The sequence below is a fragment of the Acyrthosiphon pisum genome, chromosome X (assembly GCF_005508785.2).
Source record: "Acyrthosiphon pisum isolate AL4f chromosome X, pea_aphid_22Mar2018_4r6ur, whole genome shotgun sequence".
NCBI lineage: Eukaryota > Metazoa > Arthropoda > Insecta > Hemiptera > Aphididae > Acyrthosiphon > Acyrthosiphon pisum.
In genome coordinates, this window is record NC_042493.1 from 67,051,277 (window position 1) to 67,071,485 (window position 20,209).

The window sequence follows — 20,209 nt, forward strand, 5'->3', positions numbered from 1 at the left end:
CGGTATATAATAATAATATTATGTATATATACGATGCGGCAAACAACCGCCGCCGCCACTACTTCCCGCCGCCGCACCACAGCAGCGTCGGCCACAACGTAATATAATATTATAATAGTGGACGGCGGCGGTACGTGCGTGCATATCGGGTTTTCGGGGGTGTCCGGTCCGCCGTCGTCGACGTCGTCGTACGGTTGGTGGTCGGCGGCGGCGGCGGGAACGCGATAACGTGGCCTCCCGCGGTCGTCGTCCACCACCGCCGCTGCTGGACATATGACATTTTCCAATTCTTCTCACTCGCACACACGTCGTTCGTATATATATATATATATATGTGTGTGTGTGTGTGTGTGTGTTTGTGTAATTGTGTGAACGCGTGAGAGTGTGTGAGTGCGCGCGCGAGTATGGTATACACATACATATAATGTATATATATATATAAATTTACGACGCGCACGACGACGGTGGCGGCGGCGGTGGCGGCGGCGGCGTTGGTGGTGGTAGTAGCGATGCGGTGCCGGCGGCTGCTGCTCATTACCGCCACACGTTTCGCGGACGCCGGTCGACCGTTCCCGTCGTCATCGTCGTACCTCACACCACGATCACACGCGCTCCATACAACACTTCTCACGCCGCCCGTCGTCGCGCGCTTAATTTTATCGTCTTTTCGTTTTATCTGTCGGCCATCCCGACGGTTTTCATACGATTTATTTTAATTTTTTATTATCATCATTGTCGTTTGCGTCACAGAATAAAAATTTATAAACTTTTTTCGAAATTTTTATTCTCCCGCCGATATTTTTGTGCGTATTTGTGCACTTGTGCCGTGTCGTTATTAACAATTATACATACGTATTGACATTTATTTATTTTTTGTATTTTGAATAATTTTTATTTTTACTTGTTTTGTGTTAACTCGTTTCTTTTTTACGGAACTCAATTTTTGCCAGTCTTCTGACTCATTCTGACATGACTGAAGAATCAACAAACGTTTGAACAATCCCGAGTCTTCTGCGAATACACATCAGGTATGTCTAATTTTATATTATCGGTATACTAATACTATATTATTATTATAAGTAAATTAGTTTTATATAACAATTCATAATTATTGCAATAGTTTAGATAATTCTTGTACTGAAATAGAAATAGAAATAGAAATAATTATAATTATTGCCCGTGTTGGCGGGTTATCACCCGACGGCGGCAGAGACGGTCGTTTTTGAAAAAGCGCGCCAACTATAGACAGATCTCTCTACACGCCGTCTGTTTCATCCTATCAAACGAATACACTTATATTATTATTGTTATTATTCTTCTTCTTCTTATTATTATTATTTTCGATATTATTTTTATTACTATTATTATTATTATTGTTGTTATTATTTCCATTGATTATAAAATACTAGTTTAATCAATGTTATTACTTTACTTTGTTTGGGTTTGCGCATAATATTATTATTATTATTATGATTACGATTATTTCTCTAGCACCGGAAGACAGTCGTAAACGTCGCGAGTCGTATACTATTACTAAAATTACTACTACTAGTACTACTACTACTATTTATAATAATAATAATAATAATAATAAAAATAGAAATATGTATATTGTATGTAGAAATTTGTTATTATTATTTTATTTTCGTACGCCGCACGCGGATGACAACGACACATACGAGCGCGAACGTCTATAATATAACCATCTGTTCGACCGTGTCTCGGCGGCGCTGTCGTATTGATATGCACGTGAGAGGAGAAGACGTATTATTATTATAAATTGTTATTGTTGTATCGTCGTCGTCGTCGTCTTCGTCCGCGACGGCGACGGCGATTTAATAATTTATTACGCCGAACGGATTAGCAGCGGTGACGGCGACGTGGTGCGAGTACGAAATAATAATAATAATAATAATATAATCGGCTCGACGAGAGATCGTATAACACACACGCGCTGGCTGCGGCGTATTATTATTATTACTATTATATATGCGAACAAGCGGCGTATGTGCGTGTGTGGTGTACTTACGTATAATATAATATATATTATATATGTTATTATGTACTCGGTGTCCCCACGCGTCTCCGCCATCCTTTCTTTCCGCGCGCACGCAATCTCGTAATTACCATCGTCGTCGTCGTCGTCGTCGTCGTTGTTATTTTATATATACGAAAAAGAAAACGCGTTCTAAAAATACGCGACTACGAGTCGTCGGTGCCTCTATCGCCGCCGCCGTGTGGTCTGTCGACCGTGAAAAATTGCGCGGCAATATTATCACTATATATCATGTATATAATATGAACGTGCGCGTACGTTACGTCGTCATAATATATAATATTGTTATATTTACGGTCCCTGGTCATAGACTTTTGCGCGGAATTATATTACACCGTTGTTTTTTTCCCTTTCGACGGGTTTTTGTTTTTCCCGCCTCGGAAGTGCCATGCACATATATCTAATATTGTTGAACGGTTCGTTTTCTAAGCGGTTTCCGCGCGAAAAACCAATAACTCTCTCTACCCCCTCCGCCACCACCCAAGCCCTCACAATCTCGCGCGCTTCTTTCTCTCTCTCTCTCTCTCTCTCTGTCTATCTCTCTCTTTAAATATACCCGGAGACGTGTGGACGATCAAGATGATACACGGTATTCGTTCGTTTTCGCGGAAAAATAACACTTTACTCCCCCCCCCCCCCCGCCTTGATGGCCATTGTTTGTCGCGCGTTTTAACAGTATTTTTGTTTTCAAAGCTTCGGACTCGTCGATTTTATCCGATTGAAAGTTTACGTCACGAAAACGCGGCGCGGTACAACAATAACAACAACACCAACAACAACATCACACGCTAGACATCCCCCGATGATTATATACGTGTAAAAACGTTGTTCGGACGCGTTTACGAATTTCCCGTCTTATTCTCTTTAAATTTATTTATTCTCCCGTTTTAATTCCGTTCTATTTTTCCGTTTCCACTGTTTTGACGGTCCGTCGTTAAAATACCGAACTCGCGATAATGACGGTCGGCGAGAGATAATGGTGAGCGCGAATCGCGTCGTCCGTTCATGGTTTTACGTATCCCAACATAAAAATTCGAACGTAATACGGACGGCGCGAATAATATAATATTATATAAAATGTCATATCGTGTTTTTGTGTGTAAAATGGAATAGTATGATAACGATAATGATAGTAATAATAATAATAACGATAATCGTAATATTTTTAGCTGCGGAAAACGCGACGACCGGGGTTATTAACACGCTTTTATCCCTTCCCCTTGCCGACTCGTCGATTCGAGACGACCGTGTGTCATAACCGCGCTGTGTATAAAAACCCTTTTGAAGTGAAAACGAAACGTGTCGCATTATCATATACACTATGTGCGTGGCCGTTGTCGTTATAATAATATAATATATTATGTTATAATGTTATATTGTGTTATTATTATAATTTACTTAGTATAAGTGTATACGAATTATTATAATGCACGGGCGATAAACAACAAACGCTTGATATCGATATTATTACAACGTAATATTATTTAAAACGGCCGTTTTTATACGATTCGGCCGTTTTGTCGGTGGAGCCCGACGTATGCCTATGTACTATTTATTTGAACGCCGGCTCCACATAATAATATTATAATTAATTATATTTCCGGACGGTGTTATTTTATTGTCAAGTGGCCCACCTATATTTCAGTGAAAAGCGATAATTACTACGATTATTTTTTATGCGGCGCGACGGCTGAGAAAAAAACCGTCTACTACGTAATAATATTAATGATATTTTAATAGCACACGTCGATGAAATATAGAGACGTCGTTTCTCGGGCGTGAATATATAGTACGACGGCGTAGACGATGATGACGGGTTTGTTTTGTGCATGCACTCGTATTCCGTTACGAGCGGCCCGCCGTTATTAATAATATTATTATTATTATTATTACTATTATTTAACGATATAACAATATCCTCGTACCCATAAGAGCGTTTCAAAAACGGTCACTCAAAATAACTTAACCAATTTAACAACGAGTAAACCTACGTCAGCGTACCACCCCTCTTCGCCATTCTCTTTTGCGTGGACGTAATTTTCCGGTATTTTCCTTGTTCCGAAACCCGATTGCGGGAAAAAGCGCGCACGTTATAATTAAAAAAAAAATTTACCGTCGAAAGCAACAACAACAGCAACAACAACAACAGGAAATAGGCAACGCCAACGAAACTTTACGGTCTGATCGAAGTTCTCGGCACGTCGGTGTACATTAATGACATTGGCGGGGTGAATTCGGGATTATTTGTTATCCGTCACTTATTATTATTATTACTCGGTTAGCGGCGAGAGTACTATACGCACAATGATCGTGGCGGCGCAGGCCCGTTAACGTAAACGACGTTTAAATTGTTTAACCACTTAATTTCATTCATCCCTCCGTTCAGAACTGCGCACCCGACCAATACCCACACCCTCACTCCGCCCATCACACGTCGTCGTAATATCGTTCGGGTGACAGCTTTTTCAAACCGTTTAATAACGACGACGACGACCATCATCGTCATCATCATCATCATTATCATCATCATCATTATCATCATCATCGTCGTCCTCGTTACGGACGACGAAGACGTGTCGTATATATTTATTATACGCGTTACGTGTCCGCGATTTTTCTTTCTTTTTCATCTTTTTTAATCGGTTTTATATAACGTTGTTTGCGAAGGGGCAGAAGCGTCGGCGGCACTGAGTAAAATAAAATCGTATTAATATTTTTTTTATCACATTATTTTAATATTATAATGTAATATTGCGAATATAATCTTGTCATTTTACGCAAACCTTTCTATGGTTTCTTGCGTCATGCGTAGTCTTATTCCTTAACTCTCAGAACGCGTAAAACATAAATACCGTGATTATTGTTCTGTGACATTTCTGTTTGTGCGCGCGCGCGTTTGTTATTGTTATTTGTCGGCGGCGTCGGTGGATAGCAGCGGTTAAACCGAAACTCGTTTCGGAGGGCACTCCACGCGCTCGTAAAACCCGTACACGCACCACACGCGTACAGCGGCGGCGGCGAATCTTCTCCCTCGCCTACGCCGCCGCCGCCGCCGGGTCGTTATATTTCTACCCGCCCGCCGCCACGTCACACACACGTTACCTGTCCTCCTTCGCTGCCGGGTGGGTATACCCCACACACCCGCGCGTTACCCTCCACCACAACTTCGAATATCCTCTTATCCACTGGGGATAACTCGCACCACGCATTCCCACCCTACTGCTCACACGACGCCGCCCTCGGTCATTTCGCCCAGCGCGCACCTCTTGCAACTATCCCTCCTCCTCACCAGCCCATCCAGGTACTCGGAAGAGGCAACTCTTTTTTCTTCCCTTTTCCCCGACCCCCGCGTTTTCACCAGGCGTGGGTTGAAACGCGACGCTGCGATATTTATTTTCCCCTTATTATTACTATGTTTATGTATTATGTGTGCATATTCTGTGAACAAACATTATACGGTCGTGCGTCGATTTTTGTTTTTTGTTTTTCAGACGGTATATATAGTCGTCGTCGTACCCCAGGAGTACGAGTAGCGGAAGAAGTAGCGGCCTATTTAGCGCCCGCTTGCAAACAAATCACCTATCATTTTTAAAATATAAAAACATCCTGAACGAGTCATGGAGGTGGGTCTGAAGAAGGACTCGCCCATTACATACAGCAACGGAAAGCGTCTGTTCACCATCGACCAGAAGGTGGACGCGCTGGTCCGCATCAAGATGACTGGTTGTTCAAAGGCCGAAGTGGCCAGGAGCCTACACGTGGCCGAGTCCACGTTCCGCGGCTGGTTTAAGAACAAGGACATTGTTATGAAGGCAGAGGCCAAATACAACGAGATGAAGTCAAAGTCTTCGTCCACGTCATCGGATGGTTATAAGTCGGACGACAATTCTAAATCATTTTCTGTTGACGGCTCAGACAACAACTCATCGACATACACAGATGAGCGGGAGGGAAGCGTGTCACGGTTCAGCAGCCCAGATCCCTGCGTTTCCAATTCAGTTCGTCGCAGTCCCGAGAGACTTCATCACCACCAACAGCATCATCACAAGCTCAAGTTGAAAAAACAACAACTCAACAATAACATGACCTTGAACAACAACAACAATGTTGGCGGCCTGCTGGGTGGTGGTTTGATGGGTACCGGTCTCAACGCTGGTCTCAATGCTGGCCTTAATGCTAGCCTCAACGCCAGCCTCAACGCCGGGTTCAACGCAAGTCTCAGCGCAAGTCTTAACGCAAGTCTCAGTGCGGGTCTCAACGCAAGTCTCAGTGCCGGTCTCAACGCAAGTCTCAGTGCCGGTCTTGGCGCAGCTGGACTTGGTGGTGGCCATGGCGTCGCCGGCTTAAATGGTGGTCTCAGCCTTAATCAGCAACAGCAACAACTGCAACACCATTTGACCCAGCTTGCCCATCACCCGCTCCATCACAATATGTCGTCACTTGGCGGCCTCAAGAGCAGCAACGTCACCGCCGCAGCAGTTGCCGCAGCTGCCGCAGCCGCAGCGGCCGCCGATCTTAGGCTGAACCCCGTTGAAGTCCAAAACAAGCTCGGCGATTTCTATATCCCGACCTCATTGCCGGTGAGTCATCTATAATACAATAATATTAATATACAATAAAATAATATTATAATATAATGCCACAATATCATTTGTAGGATTGTGCTTGTTTGTAACGTGTATTGTATATGATTTGTGTTCGTCGGTATACACATATCCCCGTCTCGGTTCCGGTGGGTCGGTGCAGGTCCTTTGACTCTGCAGGTTCCTTTCCTCCCCCCTTACCACGTCATCAGTGGTGGTCACACACACACAACGCATCAATACATTATACACGTTTGCCCGTCTTATTTTCAGTGTGCGGGGTATATTATAATATATTATTATAATATGTGTAATAATATATACTATTTTTTTTCGAAAATTTTTACAACCGACGGGCATATCGTTGTCGTCGTCGGTTTCACGAGATTTATACGTAGTTTTATGTAAAATATATATAAATATATTAACAACCCTCCACGCGCAGCTATAGAGTGAGGAAAAAAAAACCTTTTTACTTTTCCGTATAATAATACTCGTACGCGCCTTTTTTCCACCCCGTACCCTATCCACAACTCGCCCACTGTGTGCATATATATATTGTTGTCATATACATGCGATCGCACGCACGCACACACACACATACACTCCCACGTCACACACTCTTTCGGGTGTATATAGCATAATGTATATATATATATATTTATTATATATACGCTTTGACGCCGCCGTGCCATATGTATACAACAATATATATATATTATATACGCGTTTAGGTTATTACAGCGTGTGCGAGGGACACACACACACACACGTGTAAATACTCGCGAACGCACCGCACACGACGACGGTCAACGTTATTATTACTCGTGCGCCTCTCAGACACACACACACACACACACACACACACACACACACACACACACAATATACCATTTCGAAGTTTTCCTCCTTTTTTTTCATCTGGCCTTTATTTCGTTTTATAACCGGGAGGAAAAAAATATATAAAGAAGGAAAACGTTACTGTATACGCGACCAGTGACGTTAAACCGTATTATCTCGAAACCATTATTTATACGCACGCACACACCCATACACACACGTGTGCAGTAACGACGACGAGGACCATAATAATATATTATAATATAGTCTCGGGGCCGCGTGTAACAATTATTATCGCGAGGTTTTTATGTTTTTTTTATTTAACAAACGATCGCTGTGCGCCGCATACCTATGCGTGCGCGCGCCGCGTGTCGTACGCGGCGCAAAACAAATATTTATCACTCGCTGAAACGCGGCCCCGCGAGTATCTCGTTATAATAATAATAATAATAATATTATAATTGTGTGTACACCGTGACACACGCACAAGCAGCTTTGCATGCACCACACCGCAGTGATGATGACCGACGACGATTTTTTTCGGTTTCGTCCTCCACCCCTCCCCGATCCCCACCCCTTCACACACACACTCGCGGGCCGAGCGCCGGTTCGTTAAACTGCCTACTGTATATAGCATTACGCTATTAGTTATTAGTTATTGCACACAAGCAATAATACGTTTTTCGTATTTTTGCGCTGCGAACACTTTGAACACAGTCACTTAACCGTTGTATTTTTTTTGTTTCTGTTGCAGGCTCCCCCGCTACCAGGTTCACTCAACTATCTATCTCCGAATTTCACTGCGGAAAATTCCTACAACAAGTCGAGGTAATTTCGCTAAACGCGTTAGTGTTGTATATCGCGCGTCGCCGCCGTGTATTATAGGTACCGACGGGATAAAAATAAAATAAAATAACGAGAAGGAACGAGATAAATAATACGACGAAAAAAGGAACGGAAAAAAACTAATACGGACCACGACGAACCGCGAGTCTCGTGCGATAATTGCGTGACGTCGTCCTCGCCGGCGACGAGTTTGCGGGAGCGGCGCGGCGGTGGCGGCCGTCTCGTCGCTTCGGAAATGGCGCGCGGAGGAGCAGCGGCGGCAGCAGGGGGCGACAAGAGGAGTGCCCGCAGGGGCACTGCGTCGCCGTCGCGGTCGTCGTGCCGAGCCGCGGCGCATAATAATATAATAATAATAATAAAATCCAATGACCGACCGACCGCCGCCGCAGTCGCCGTCGCCGCCACACGAGATCGGCGGTCGAGATTTTCGTTTTCGGGTCGATCGATCTATTGTGTAAAATATTATTATTATTATTATTATTATTTTATATCGTACACCGGTATATAGCAATACGCATATAATATAGGTGTAGTCTTATCCCGCCGCCGTTATTATTATTATATTTGACGCGGTCCGATAAAACCGAGTTGCACTCGTAATTCGTACATACAGCATCACACGATATTAAGTAGACGGCGACGACGGGTTACGGCGATCGGGTTTTATTATATATTTTTTTTTTAACATCGGATTTCTTTTCTTCATAGAGACTCGACGACGACGACGCGACGCGACGGTATCGTTATCGTAAATTTTTTTTCGGACTGCGAGGTCAGACGCGTCGGACTGGGGGACTGGGTGGGGGCCACGCGTGATACACAACAATAATATTAATAATACAATAATATATTATATTACACTATTACTATAATCGCCCGATAACGAGGACGACGCGTCTGCGACGTGCTCACTGCAGTTCGCGCGTACTTGTGCATCGTCGTGTACGATCCATAAAATGATATCGATAATATGATAATAATAATGTACGGCACACGATGGCGCTGAAATTTTTTTCGAAAATTCGCTGAAAACGCTTATACGTTGTCGATTTTACGATCGACACGTTTTTGCGTGCTTATACGATCGGACCTCGAACATTGATAACAATAATTTAGTTGGTCGCCCCACTAACGGTTAGCGATTAGGTTTAGTCGATACAGCCGTATAATATGATAATATTATTATTTTGTTTTGCTGTACCGCGATTTTAACGACTCCGTTTATGTTTTGTGTTGCAGCAGTTTCATCAACACCATGGTGACGGCCACGCTGATGGAGCCGCAGGCATTGGACCTGTCCACGCACTCGAGGAATAAGTGTAAGGATTGCAAACCGTCATTAACCACAACCATGGTCACAAACACCACCACCACTACACAACCGAGCTCGAAAATACTGAGGCACAATTCTTACAGAAACCTGTACAAGCCGTATAATAGCAGGTGCACCGACGACATCGTACATACTAGACAAGGCGAGACTTTTTGCTCAGTCCCGAGAAATCCTCCTCACTAGACAATAATAACGTTCTAATAACAATAACGTAGCACAGTGTTAACCCTGCAACCCACACGCGCTAGAGACTGCGACGTGTTTCGTTTTACGACGCCAATTCCGATAAATCACATTCTCAGCAGCGGCAGCAATAGCGACGTTTTTCGCCATAATATACACCCATTATGTGTGTGTGTGTGTGCGTGTGTGTGACGAGAGTATTTTTTTTTAGGGCTTACGTTTTGTCGCTTTTTTCACCCCCGCAAACACGATCGATTATATATATATATATATTTTATATAGGTGCAGTAACCGCGCATACCACACGCACATCGATCATCGTATACATTAAAAGACTCGCTCTCTCTCTTGAACAGCATTTGATACACGCGCGCGAAAAAAATATTTTCATACATTTCTCTTATATATACGTCCCACGTTTACGTGCAGTGTTATTATTGCAATTTTTATTCCCCGCCCGATCCTCCGCCACCGCAATGTTTACCGACCGTCTATTATTATTATTATCGGTCTATAAAAGGCCGGGCCCGTGCGTGCCACTCGTCCAACATACGTGATTTCGTCGACTTTTTCTCATCTCCGCGACACACTTTATAATAATAATAATAACAATATAAAATATTACTATGCCGCGTCGCCGTTGAGTAAACACACCTCGCACACAAACACGACCATCGCGTCGTCGACGGTGGTATACTGTGGGGTTTTAAAGAGGGAAAAACTTCATTTTTTTTCATGGTTTCGACGACCTTTTTTTCGCACGTTTTTCGATTTAAAAAAGGCCGAATCGATTTTCGTGGTTTCGCGATTATCGTTATTTAATTCGATAATATTTCAAAAACGTGTCCTGCAAAAACCGTCAAATGCAATTCGTCGAAAAATAATAACGCTCGAGCCCCGTCCCGCATAATAATAATAATAATAATGATACCCATGTCACTAGCCACGTGTATACCTACGGTGTCCGGTGGGGTGGTCGCTTGTTCTCATCATTTACCGCGGCTCTTTTAATGGACTCGGGGATACGTTTTATTTTTTCACCCCAGTTTTATTACTCTATAAATTTAAGGGATCGTGTGTGTGCGGATGGGGCGCGGCGTCGTTTGTCCTTTGGCGGCGGTGGCGGTACGGCACACATCCTGCAAAGACGCCGTGGCTTGCAGAAAGGGATGTCCGGGCGAACGCGGTAGTTTTTATAGTAGTTGGGTATCCGTAAATTTCCGTAACAATAATTATAGCCACGCAAACAAAAAAAAAAAAAAACAATAAATAAATAAAAGCTGTTCGAGTTGGTGTGTTAATCTCTTCTTTTACCGATGCCGCTGCTGCTCGTGTCTTTAAACCTTTATTATTTCGTATCCGATTTTCGTATATATATTGACAATAACAATGTTGTTGTTCAAGAACGGAAAGATAACTGATATACCCTGACATCGCGCCTGTATTGACGACAATAACACAATAACAATTTCATAATAATATGTGCACCATGATACTAAGTACTAACTCGTGGGTGGTGTGCGTGTGTGTTGTGTGGTGGTCTAATACCTAAAATCAAAGGACTGGCTCGAACGTTAGGAAAGACAAATTGTACGTGGTTTTATGATGATCGGTATTTTTCTGAGCGGTTGTGGATTTTCAAAAACAAAATTATTATCACGCCATTATATAGTTTACGAAAAAAAAAAAATGAAAATGCTTCTTATATTTGTTCTTGATTTTGAAAATAGAAACAATTAAACGAAATGTGTTTTCTTGGGACGTGCACATAGCTTAATATTAATTATAATTTCAAACAAAATACAAAAACCTATTCATTTTGATTTTTGATTTCCGTTGGATGCGTGATTTACCTACCCCGTGGGGTATCTATCTAATATTTAATTCCAGTTTATTATAGTTTTTTTCGATTATTTACATGATATAAATCTTATAAATTATAATGTAACAATAACTGCAGAAGGAACACATTTAGACCCCCGGCGACTTCAACATATACCTAACATCAGTAACATCTTAACATAACGGCTACAGGCTTCTGACTTATACCCATGACTCGTACCCCATACTATGTTTATAGTAATACAATATAACATATATATGAAAAATATGTATGTATTATATTATATTACACAATACACTATAAATAGACCAAGATTTGAAAAAGTAATGAAAAAATATCGAAATTGATGAATAATGTATTTTTATTTTTATTTTTAGGTATTAACCCCAGGAACCCATTGTGGCAATTGTAAACTAAAAAGAAAAACCTAAAAATACACGTCGTCCACATCTTATTCAAAACACAGAAGAAAAATTACAAAAGGACGACGAATTTACCTATCCGCATCTCTCCGAATCAATCTAAACATTTTAAAAAGAACAGAACACTACACGTAACTCCCTAATTTCCGGACAAATTCATTATCATATAAGATATATATATATTATATACATATATATATTTTATATATATAATATGTAGGTATATATCAATTTGAACACATATATTATTTATATGTTAACGTCTTGACGTTTATAAATGTAAATATTGAAGAAAACCACTAAAGACAGTGTCAGATTTGTTTTTATACATATATTTATATGTGTGTAATTTTAAGTAATTTTTTTAGTATTTTACTATGTAAGTCTATGTTCGGTACATTCGTATAATACAAGCGGAGTAAATCATTTTTAACATATTCTATAGACATTTAATAAGAACAATACAATTGTAGCCATTTATTTATTATTATAATATATTATAATAATCTTTTTTTTATCAAATTTTTTCATTGCTATAGACTATATACATTATTACTATATTGTTATTGTTGTTGTTTGTATTTCCTTTTCGTTTTTAAAATCGCAGGATTATGATATTATTGTACACGCATTGTCTTAACCGAACAACTTATCAATGATTTATATTTTTAGTAATTATAAGAATACATATATTATTATGTATAATAATATAGTTAAAATGCGAATTCTATATTATATATATATATTGCTTGAATCCTAAGTTTAACATTATTGCAATGTGTAACATAAATATCATGTTACTTATATTTGCTACAGTGGCTAGTTCATGGGATTGCCAACATGGAAGTGAGAGCAACCCGTGTACGAAAGCTAATCTGTTATTATTTTTTAAAATTGATATTTTTTATTACTGTAGTTCAGTATGAGAGTGAAACTCGTTTGCGGGTCGCAGGGTAGACCAGTGGCAAGACAAACATTGAATACTTTGAGTATAGGTATCTACACCACGAAGTGTAGTTTATTTTTGTAAGACCTTTGAAATCCTAAGGTTTTGAAAACCTCGGTACGTTTTACCACCTATAATGACACGTTGACATTTTTCAGTACTAATATTATATTTTTTGACACAGTGTTTTCAATCTTGAGTGTTCAACCAGAAAGTTTCTAGTTCTTCTCACCATATCTTCAAATGTTTATATTATAGCTTACTATATTACTCACGTCAAAAATTAACTTTTAGAAAAACTTTCATACCTATCTGAATAGTCCCAAAAGAAATATTGTCATTGCAAAAGTAATTCGTACCAGACAGTTCCGCTGAATATATAGGGCAAAGGCATAAAATATACTTAATCATTGCAATATCCATTGCATTTTTCTTCTGAAACCCCTCTAATGTTTATTATGTAGGAAATTGAATAAAGTTAGTTACACAAAAATCACGGTTTTAGTAGAATATTTAAATGTTTCGTCGCCACTGGTTCTCGCTCTTGACCGGCATGTAAGTTATATGGGATGTTATGAATTATTTGTTTAGTTACAGCAACCCTATATAACATAGGATGTTAAGATTATTTGTTTAGTTACAGGCTACAGCATTGATTTTATTATAAAATCAATGTTAACAGTAAAGACATGAACATATTTTATACTATGGTTCATGAGTGATTTGATGGCAAATGGGATATGATTACCTACCTAACAAAATATATTATATACTTTAAAAGTCTGTATACATATTGTATACTACTATAAACACAAACTCACCGCATGTGTATGATATGTACATGACATTGTGGTTGACTGAAAATCGCTAAGATCGTCAACATTTATTTTATATTGTCTTCTTTTTTTTTTTTTTTAATAGCCTTTGTTTATGAAAGTATTATAGCTCGACAGTTATAATAATTGTCCTTTTATTTCTTAATATATTTATAGGTTATTTAGCTAAACTAAAATTACACAGGCATACTATTATAACTATTGTGTCTGTGTTTGATTGGCTAAATCATCTAGCTCTAATGTATTCTTAAGTATTTATATCTTTATTTATATTTACTGTTAATACCATTTAATGTTAGGATTACCATAATTCACTCATGTTTGTGTACAATATATTTTAATGTATTATTATTTAATATTATTATTATATAATGTATAATGTATACCTATATAAATATATTTATTTATTTAGTTTACTTTTTTTTTCTGTACATAATTTGATCAAATTGTTAAAGAAATAAACTTTTCGTTAGTTTATACACCGGACTGTGTTGTTATTTAATCCTGATCTGGTATGACGGAGGTGGTAGTGCATGAACACCCGTCCTAGGAATAAGAATGCACAATACTCGAATGCATTACAAAACTTTTTAGTGCATCGAAACTTCTCCATTTTTGCTGCACAATATAATATTATAATATTATGTCCCTACGTCGTACATACATAAAGCATACATAAGAATTATATAAAATAATATTATAATGTTGGTATCTGGTATATACATTTTATATATTATTATCCACATAATTATGTAGTTAAAAATACAATGAATATAATATGATTATAAATGTATAGTATTATAATACTCTAATGTAACAACATTATGACTCATAATCATCCAAACTATATTATATTGATATTTTGAGACCACTGCATACCCGATAAAGCTCCCCCCCACTACTAGCTATTTCCCGACCGACCATTCCGATGTTCGCGACATCGTCGCCGTCGCGTTATAATATATTATAATATTATATATATACGCGTACAACATTATTATAATATTATGCATATTGCATATTATATTTATATATATATATATATATATGCTGCAATATACGACACGTTTAAATTATTCAAATACCTGAAATAGCGAAATACCTAATGGTGTTTGGTTCTTGTCGTCGACGAATCGCGCTGGAACGTCGATCGCACATAATATAATAATAATAATATGATATTATATTATAAATCTAATATAATAATAATAATCATATCAGCCATACGGCGTGCCATTTATCGGACAGACACGCCTGACTATGTGCAATGTGCATAATTTTATGTACGTATGTGTAGTATGTGTAATGTGCGTGTACACGGGTATTGTCAATAAAATTTAATAACACACATCGACAATTGACATTTCTCGAAGAATTTTTAAAAATTTTAGTGCACGTTTCGGACCGAGGGGGTGGAAGATTTCCCGAAGTTATAACAATCCATAACGTGAGCCTTTTGCACGTTTATATTTATATCATATTACATGCTATCTCTACCCTCGTGTTCAATAGACATATGAATTTCATGTAAATAATGAAAAATGTCTTCAGTCAGTCGTAACATATAATTTAACATTTTCATTTTGATTACTTACGGGTAGTATTAATTTTTTAATGCTGTTTATTTTTACAATATCGCTAAGTTTTTCTAACAAATAGTCTCGAGAAGATTCCTTTTTTATTTTAATATTTTTCACGTCTATCATCAAACTTGCATATTTTTCTTTTGTTAAAACTGTACTATTTGGTTTTAATGAACAATTTTGAACACTAATATAAACCTTTTCTTTCATTAAATCTAATTCATTCGAATTCATTGTGAACCATATTAATACTTAAATTAATAGTGTGGAGACAGACGAACCAACAGTGGACACGTGCGATTGTAAAACTATCTATTACTAAACTTTAAACCTTACCAATTTTATTTTATTGATGATCTTAATAAAATCATAACATATGTACCAATAACGATAATCTTATAATAACAAGATAAACGTACATGAACATTGCGGTCACCGACAACAAGGACGTCAGTCTTATCTGATTTATTATTATATTGGATAGTAAAATAACGATATTGTACATGATATTTTGTACAAATTGACACATTAACGAAGCGATGCCAGGGAATGTATAAACTAACTAGTTAAAATATAAATTATATACATTACATATTTACTTACAAGTTTTAGTTGTTTTATAAATTACCTAGTTATTCCATAAACTAACTGATTCAACACTTTAACAGTAACATATATATGCATATACATATCTATGCGTTGTGCATAGATTAAAATAAATAGTCGAGTAATGTACGATTAGCGCAGTATATTTTTAACCGGATTTAACGGTGACAATGGCGATTTTTTCAGTATAGGGGAATATTTAAAAAAAATATGTATTAAAATTAATTTATGTTCAAAGATGTAAGCTCGAAGTAAGCTCGAATATGTAAAAATATTTAGTATCAACCATAGCTTAAAACATTCAGATGATCTTGAAACGTATTTCTATAGAATAATCGTTTGATTACAATCACCCATCACAAATATGTATATACATATAAATCCGCTGCACCCTAATCATTACTATTCCTAGGTAACGTTCAACCGTGTTTTCATTCAACGTACTGTTTGATCTGGTGAAGCGGTAAGAATTCTAAAAACAGATTTGAATTTGGCGTCATGTCTACTTGAGATGAACAAGTGTGTTGGACAAAGACAGAAAATCACCGCTTCCAATCCCCTTAAATTCAAGTCTCAAACTTAGCCAATAGGGTACCAACATGCAATATCTGTGACTAAATGTAAGATATTAATAATTACCTAGGTAGTACTTTTATATACGTCTTATATTAAATAATATACAGATTTTTAAACTTTCTTAAAACCCACTGTGTATAACTATGTTTCTTGAATACCACAGCAATCGTTCGCAATCTATATAGGTAGTATAGATTTTATGATGGAGAATTGAGATTATCATTATCTTGCTATTATCCCAAAACTTTTTTTTATAGTTGCAGTATTAACCGAATTCAGTCCGAATATAATAAACGTATTGTGAACGGATTTACACAAATAAGTGATTTTTTTAAAGTCATACTACAGTAAATTTAATGTGTTGGAGAACTTTTGGTGATGTGGGTTGTGTAGAAGCCCAGAATCTACAATTTTTTATTCCTCGTACTACATTAATTGCGATGGTGACATAAGACAAAAATTATAAATATTCAAAATTCAAATATATATTTAACGCATTCAATTTAATAAGCCTATCAGCTACGGCAGAATAATATGTAGTACATAATATTATTATATTAGTATCTACAAACCGAATTCCATATTATTTTCGAAAATAAATCCATAGGTATATGCGTATACCGCAGTCAACGAATTTTCATACAAAGAGTATAATTTATACTCTTTGTAAATGTGAATGTCCCGCTATATTTTCTGTACGTACTGTACTCCTTAATGGATAATATTATATTTTTTTGACCTTATAATAACTAACTATACAAATATTTAAATATAAAACAATTTTAGGCGAAGGATAGGAGTTGAGATAGCGATAGCTACCATGATGGGACAGGGTGTTTTCTTTTAACATAAAGGTTTATCATTTAAAAAATTTCATAAATTATCGCATTTGGAATTATTTGTGTCTGATTCAATTTTAAAACTTCTATAACCTGTGTGCAAATTTAAATTAAACTTTTTACCAAAATCAAAATTTTTTTTAAGTACCCATAGTAGCTGTATATTTGTAAAATAAATAGATCATAATAAGAATATATTTTTGTGTCTACAATGTATATAAACTCTTGACCACCTATCTTATTCATATTCCACATCATGCGTACAATACTAGGGATACTTTTTTGTATTGGAACTAGAATTACACATACAATTACATAAAAAGTTTTTACTATTTTTAAAACATTTTTATCAAAATGTTATTGTAAATAACTAATATGCTCAGGGCCTTGCACCCGAATTAACCGGAATCCCTAATACCCCTAAATATCCTTAAGAATCAAATACCCAAAACCCATATAACCCAAATGATTCTGTTTTTCGGTAAAATACGATTGAGGACGTTATTTTTGGTAACACGATTGAGAACGCTCGATATTTATTTTTTTCAAACGTTTAAATCATTTAGCAATATTATAATATTGTATTGTTATGAAAATTCTAATTGAAACTCAAGAAGAAACAATATTGAAAATAGCTACGATGGAACAGTGTCAAGTTACTAAGGGTAATATGTAATAAGTAATAAGTAATAAGTAGATTTTGGGGCTTAGATGATTTGAAAAAATTATTAATTACTATTGATCTATCAATATAAATAATTTCTAACAAAGATTTAACTATTTAAGTATAATGAATACTGCATCTAATATTACATATAGTTTTTATTTTTGTAAAACTGTATTTAAGGATTATTATCCTTAGTATGAACATTTTAATAGGTAGCTTTAATAGAAACCACTTTATTAGAATTTTTATTTAGATGCATCAACGTTTTATTGAGAATCACTCACTAAATAAAGGGGATATTCATTTGAAAAATTTAAGTTTGCATTGACGCATGGCAATCCTTAAGTAGTACAAAATTAACAGGAATTTGAAAATATGGTCTTCAGGTATACTTAAAAATTTTAAAATTCAGAATAAATGGATGTGAGCATGTTTAAACTTTAAATAACCATTCTGTATATTACATATTTTTTATAAGTTCTACATTTTATTGCACATGTTTTATTCATATTATATCTTACATATTATTAGGTGCCCTATTATTGTGCCTTTCTCAAGAATATTTATTTTGAGTATAGGTTTTATAGGTATATTACTAAACCTTTCAATAGCCAAATAAATTATATGGCAGCATTGCACAGTTAAATTCGTTGTCAGTCGTATACTTTTTGGGTTTTTTCGGGTCAGTTGTAAGTTTTTTGTGAATTTGAAGTATTCTCAATCGTTTGGCCAAAAAGGTATAACGTTTTCAATCGTTCAATAGCCATATCACATAAAGATTGTGTAAAAGATATTGTTTGTATTCGGGTTTCGTGTTAACCAGAATGTTATATTTAGGTTTTGGTTAATTCGGGTATTTTTAAAACAGGGCTATAACCTAACCACTAACCAGGGCCTTGCATCCGAATTAACTTGAAACCCATAAAACCCGAATGACTCTGTTTTCAAAACACCCGAATTAACCAAAACCCAAATAAAACATTCTGGTTCACCCGAAACCCGAATAATTTTGTTTTTCATTTTGTATGTATTACATGTGGTGAGTTCGATTCTATAGTTAGTTGTTTATTAATAATAATAAATTAACAGGAACAATAATTTTACAACATTAATGTATTCTGATTAAACTAAATCGCCTTATCCTAAATTATTTCTTATACCTAATTTATATGTATATAATTTATTACTTTATTAGTACATAAAGTACATAAATCCAAATATAGACATGGACTCAACAAAAATGAACAACGTATATTGACAGTCGTGATCAAAATACCAAATACTAATAAGTAATAACATTTATAATTGAATATTAATAGTCAATACCTATATAGTATTATTTGCCAACTAACTTCTCAAGCGTTATTCTTATAATTTAGTAACGAATATTGTAATTTTCGGCTATATTTACTAGTTTTCCGGAAATCGCAAAAACCATAAATTATTATATTTTATTTTATTTCTTTACTGCCCACTATGGCCTACCTATTTTAGTAATACATTTTAGTTAACTTATATCCGTCGACTTTGCAAGTGTTAAATAAATAGGTACCTAATTAATTTCCCACTGTCTTAGTTCTTGTAGTTTCTTAGAAAAATGTAACTATTATAAATTAATAAACCAAATTTGATCTAAGACAAATGTTGTGCATTCGTGTTAGGGATTTATATTTTATTATAAATAACATATTAAATCATTTTTTTTTTTTACATTTTTTTCGGCTTGACAATTTTTGGGTTTGCTCAGCCTTCAAAAGTTGTGTTTTTTCTTAGACTACTAACCGATATTAACCCGAATAAAAACGGTTATTATAAAACCCGGATGTTTGTTAATTTTTTTTATTCCGGTGTTTGATTGTAAGACTTAATTAACAATAAAAAAAAATTGGGTTCGAAGCTTGACTAAAATTAAGTATTGAAATCGTTATCTGAAAAAATGAAAATAAATTTAGTTTAATAAATTATATGATTTTATTGTTTAGATATAAAATAAAATATAAATTATGATTTTGGGATTTCCGAAAAATTAATAAATATAGCAATGAATTAC

At 36.4% G+C, this 20,209-nt stretch overlaps 1 protein-coding gene across 5 annotated transcripts; it reads left to right on the forward strand.

Annotated features, from left to right (window-relative positions):
- The first annotated feature begins 518 nt into the window (after positions 1-518).
- On the forward strand, positions 519-12,278 carry LOC100572328. 5 transcript variants are annotated; one of them, XM_008180415.3, is made up of 5 exons: positions 519-1,028; positions 5,548-6,636; positions 8,234-8,307; positions 9,568-9,800; positions 12,062-12,278. In XM_008180415.3, exons 2-5 carry the CDS (start codon positions 5,674-5,676, stop codon positions 12,094-12,096), a joined length of 1,305 nt encoding a protein of 434 aa, XP_008178637.1. In that variant the 5' UTR covers positions 519-1,028; positions 5,548-5,673; the 3' UTR covers positions 12,097-12,278. The 5 variants fall into 5 exon arrangements, with proteins under 5 accessions (XP_008178637.1, XP_008178636.1, XP_008178638.1 ...); XM_008180414.3 differs by having other exon boundaries at positions 520-1,028; positions 9,565-9,800; XM_008180416.3 differs by having other exon boundaries at positions 520-1,028; positions 9,565-9,768.
- The last annotated feature ends 7,931 nt before the right edge of the window (positions 12,279-20,209 follow it).

Bases quoted from the DNA above. Each gene is read 5' to 3' on its own strand.
- LOC100572328 (XM_008180414.3), top strand. From the start codon at position 5,674: ATGGAGGTGGGTCTGAAGAAGGACTCGCCCATTACATACAGCAACGGA. The intron at 6,637-8,233 runs GTGAGTCATCTA...TTTCTGTTGCAG, and splicing joins ATATCCCGACCTCATTGCCG to GCTCCCCCGCTACCAGGTTC. The intron at 9,801-12,061 runs GCGAGACTTTTT...TTTTATTTTTAG, and splicing joins CATCGTACATACTAGACAAG to GTATTAACCCCAGGAACCCA.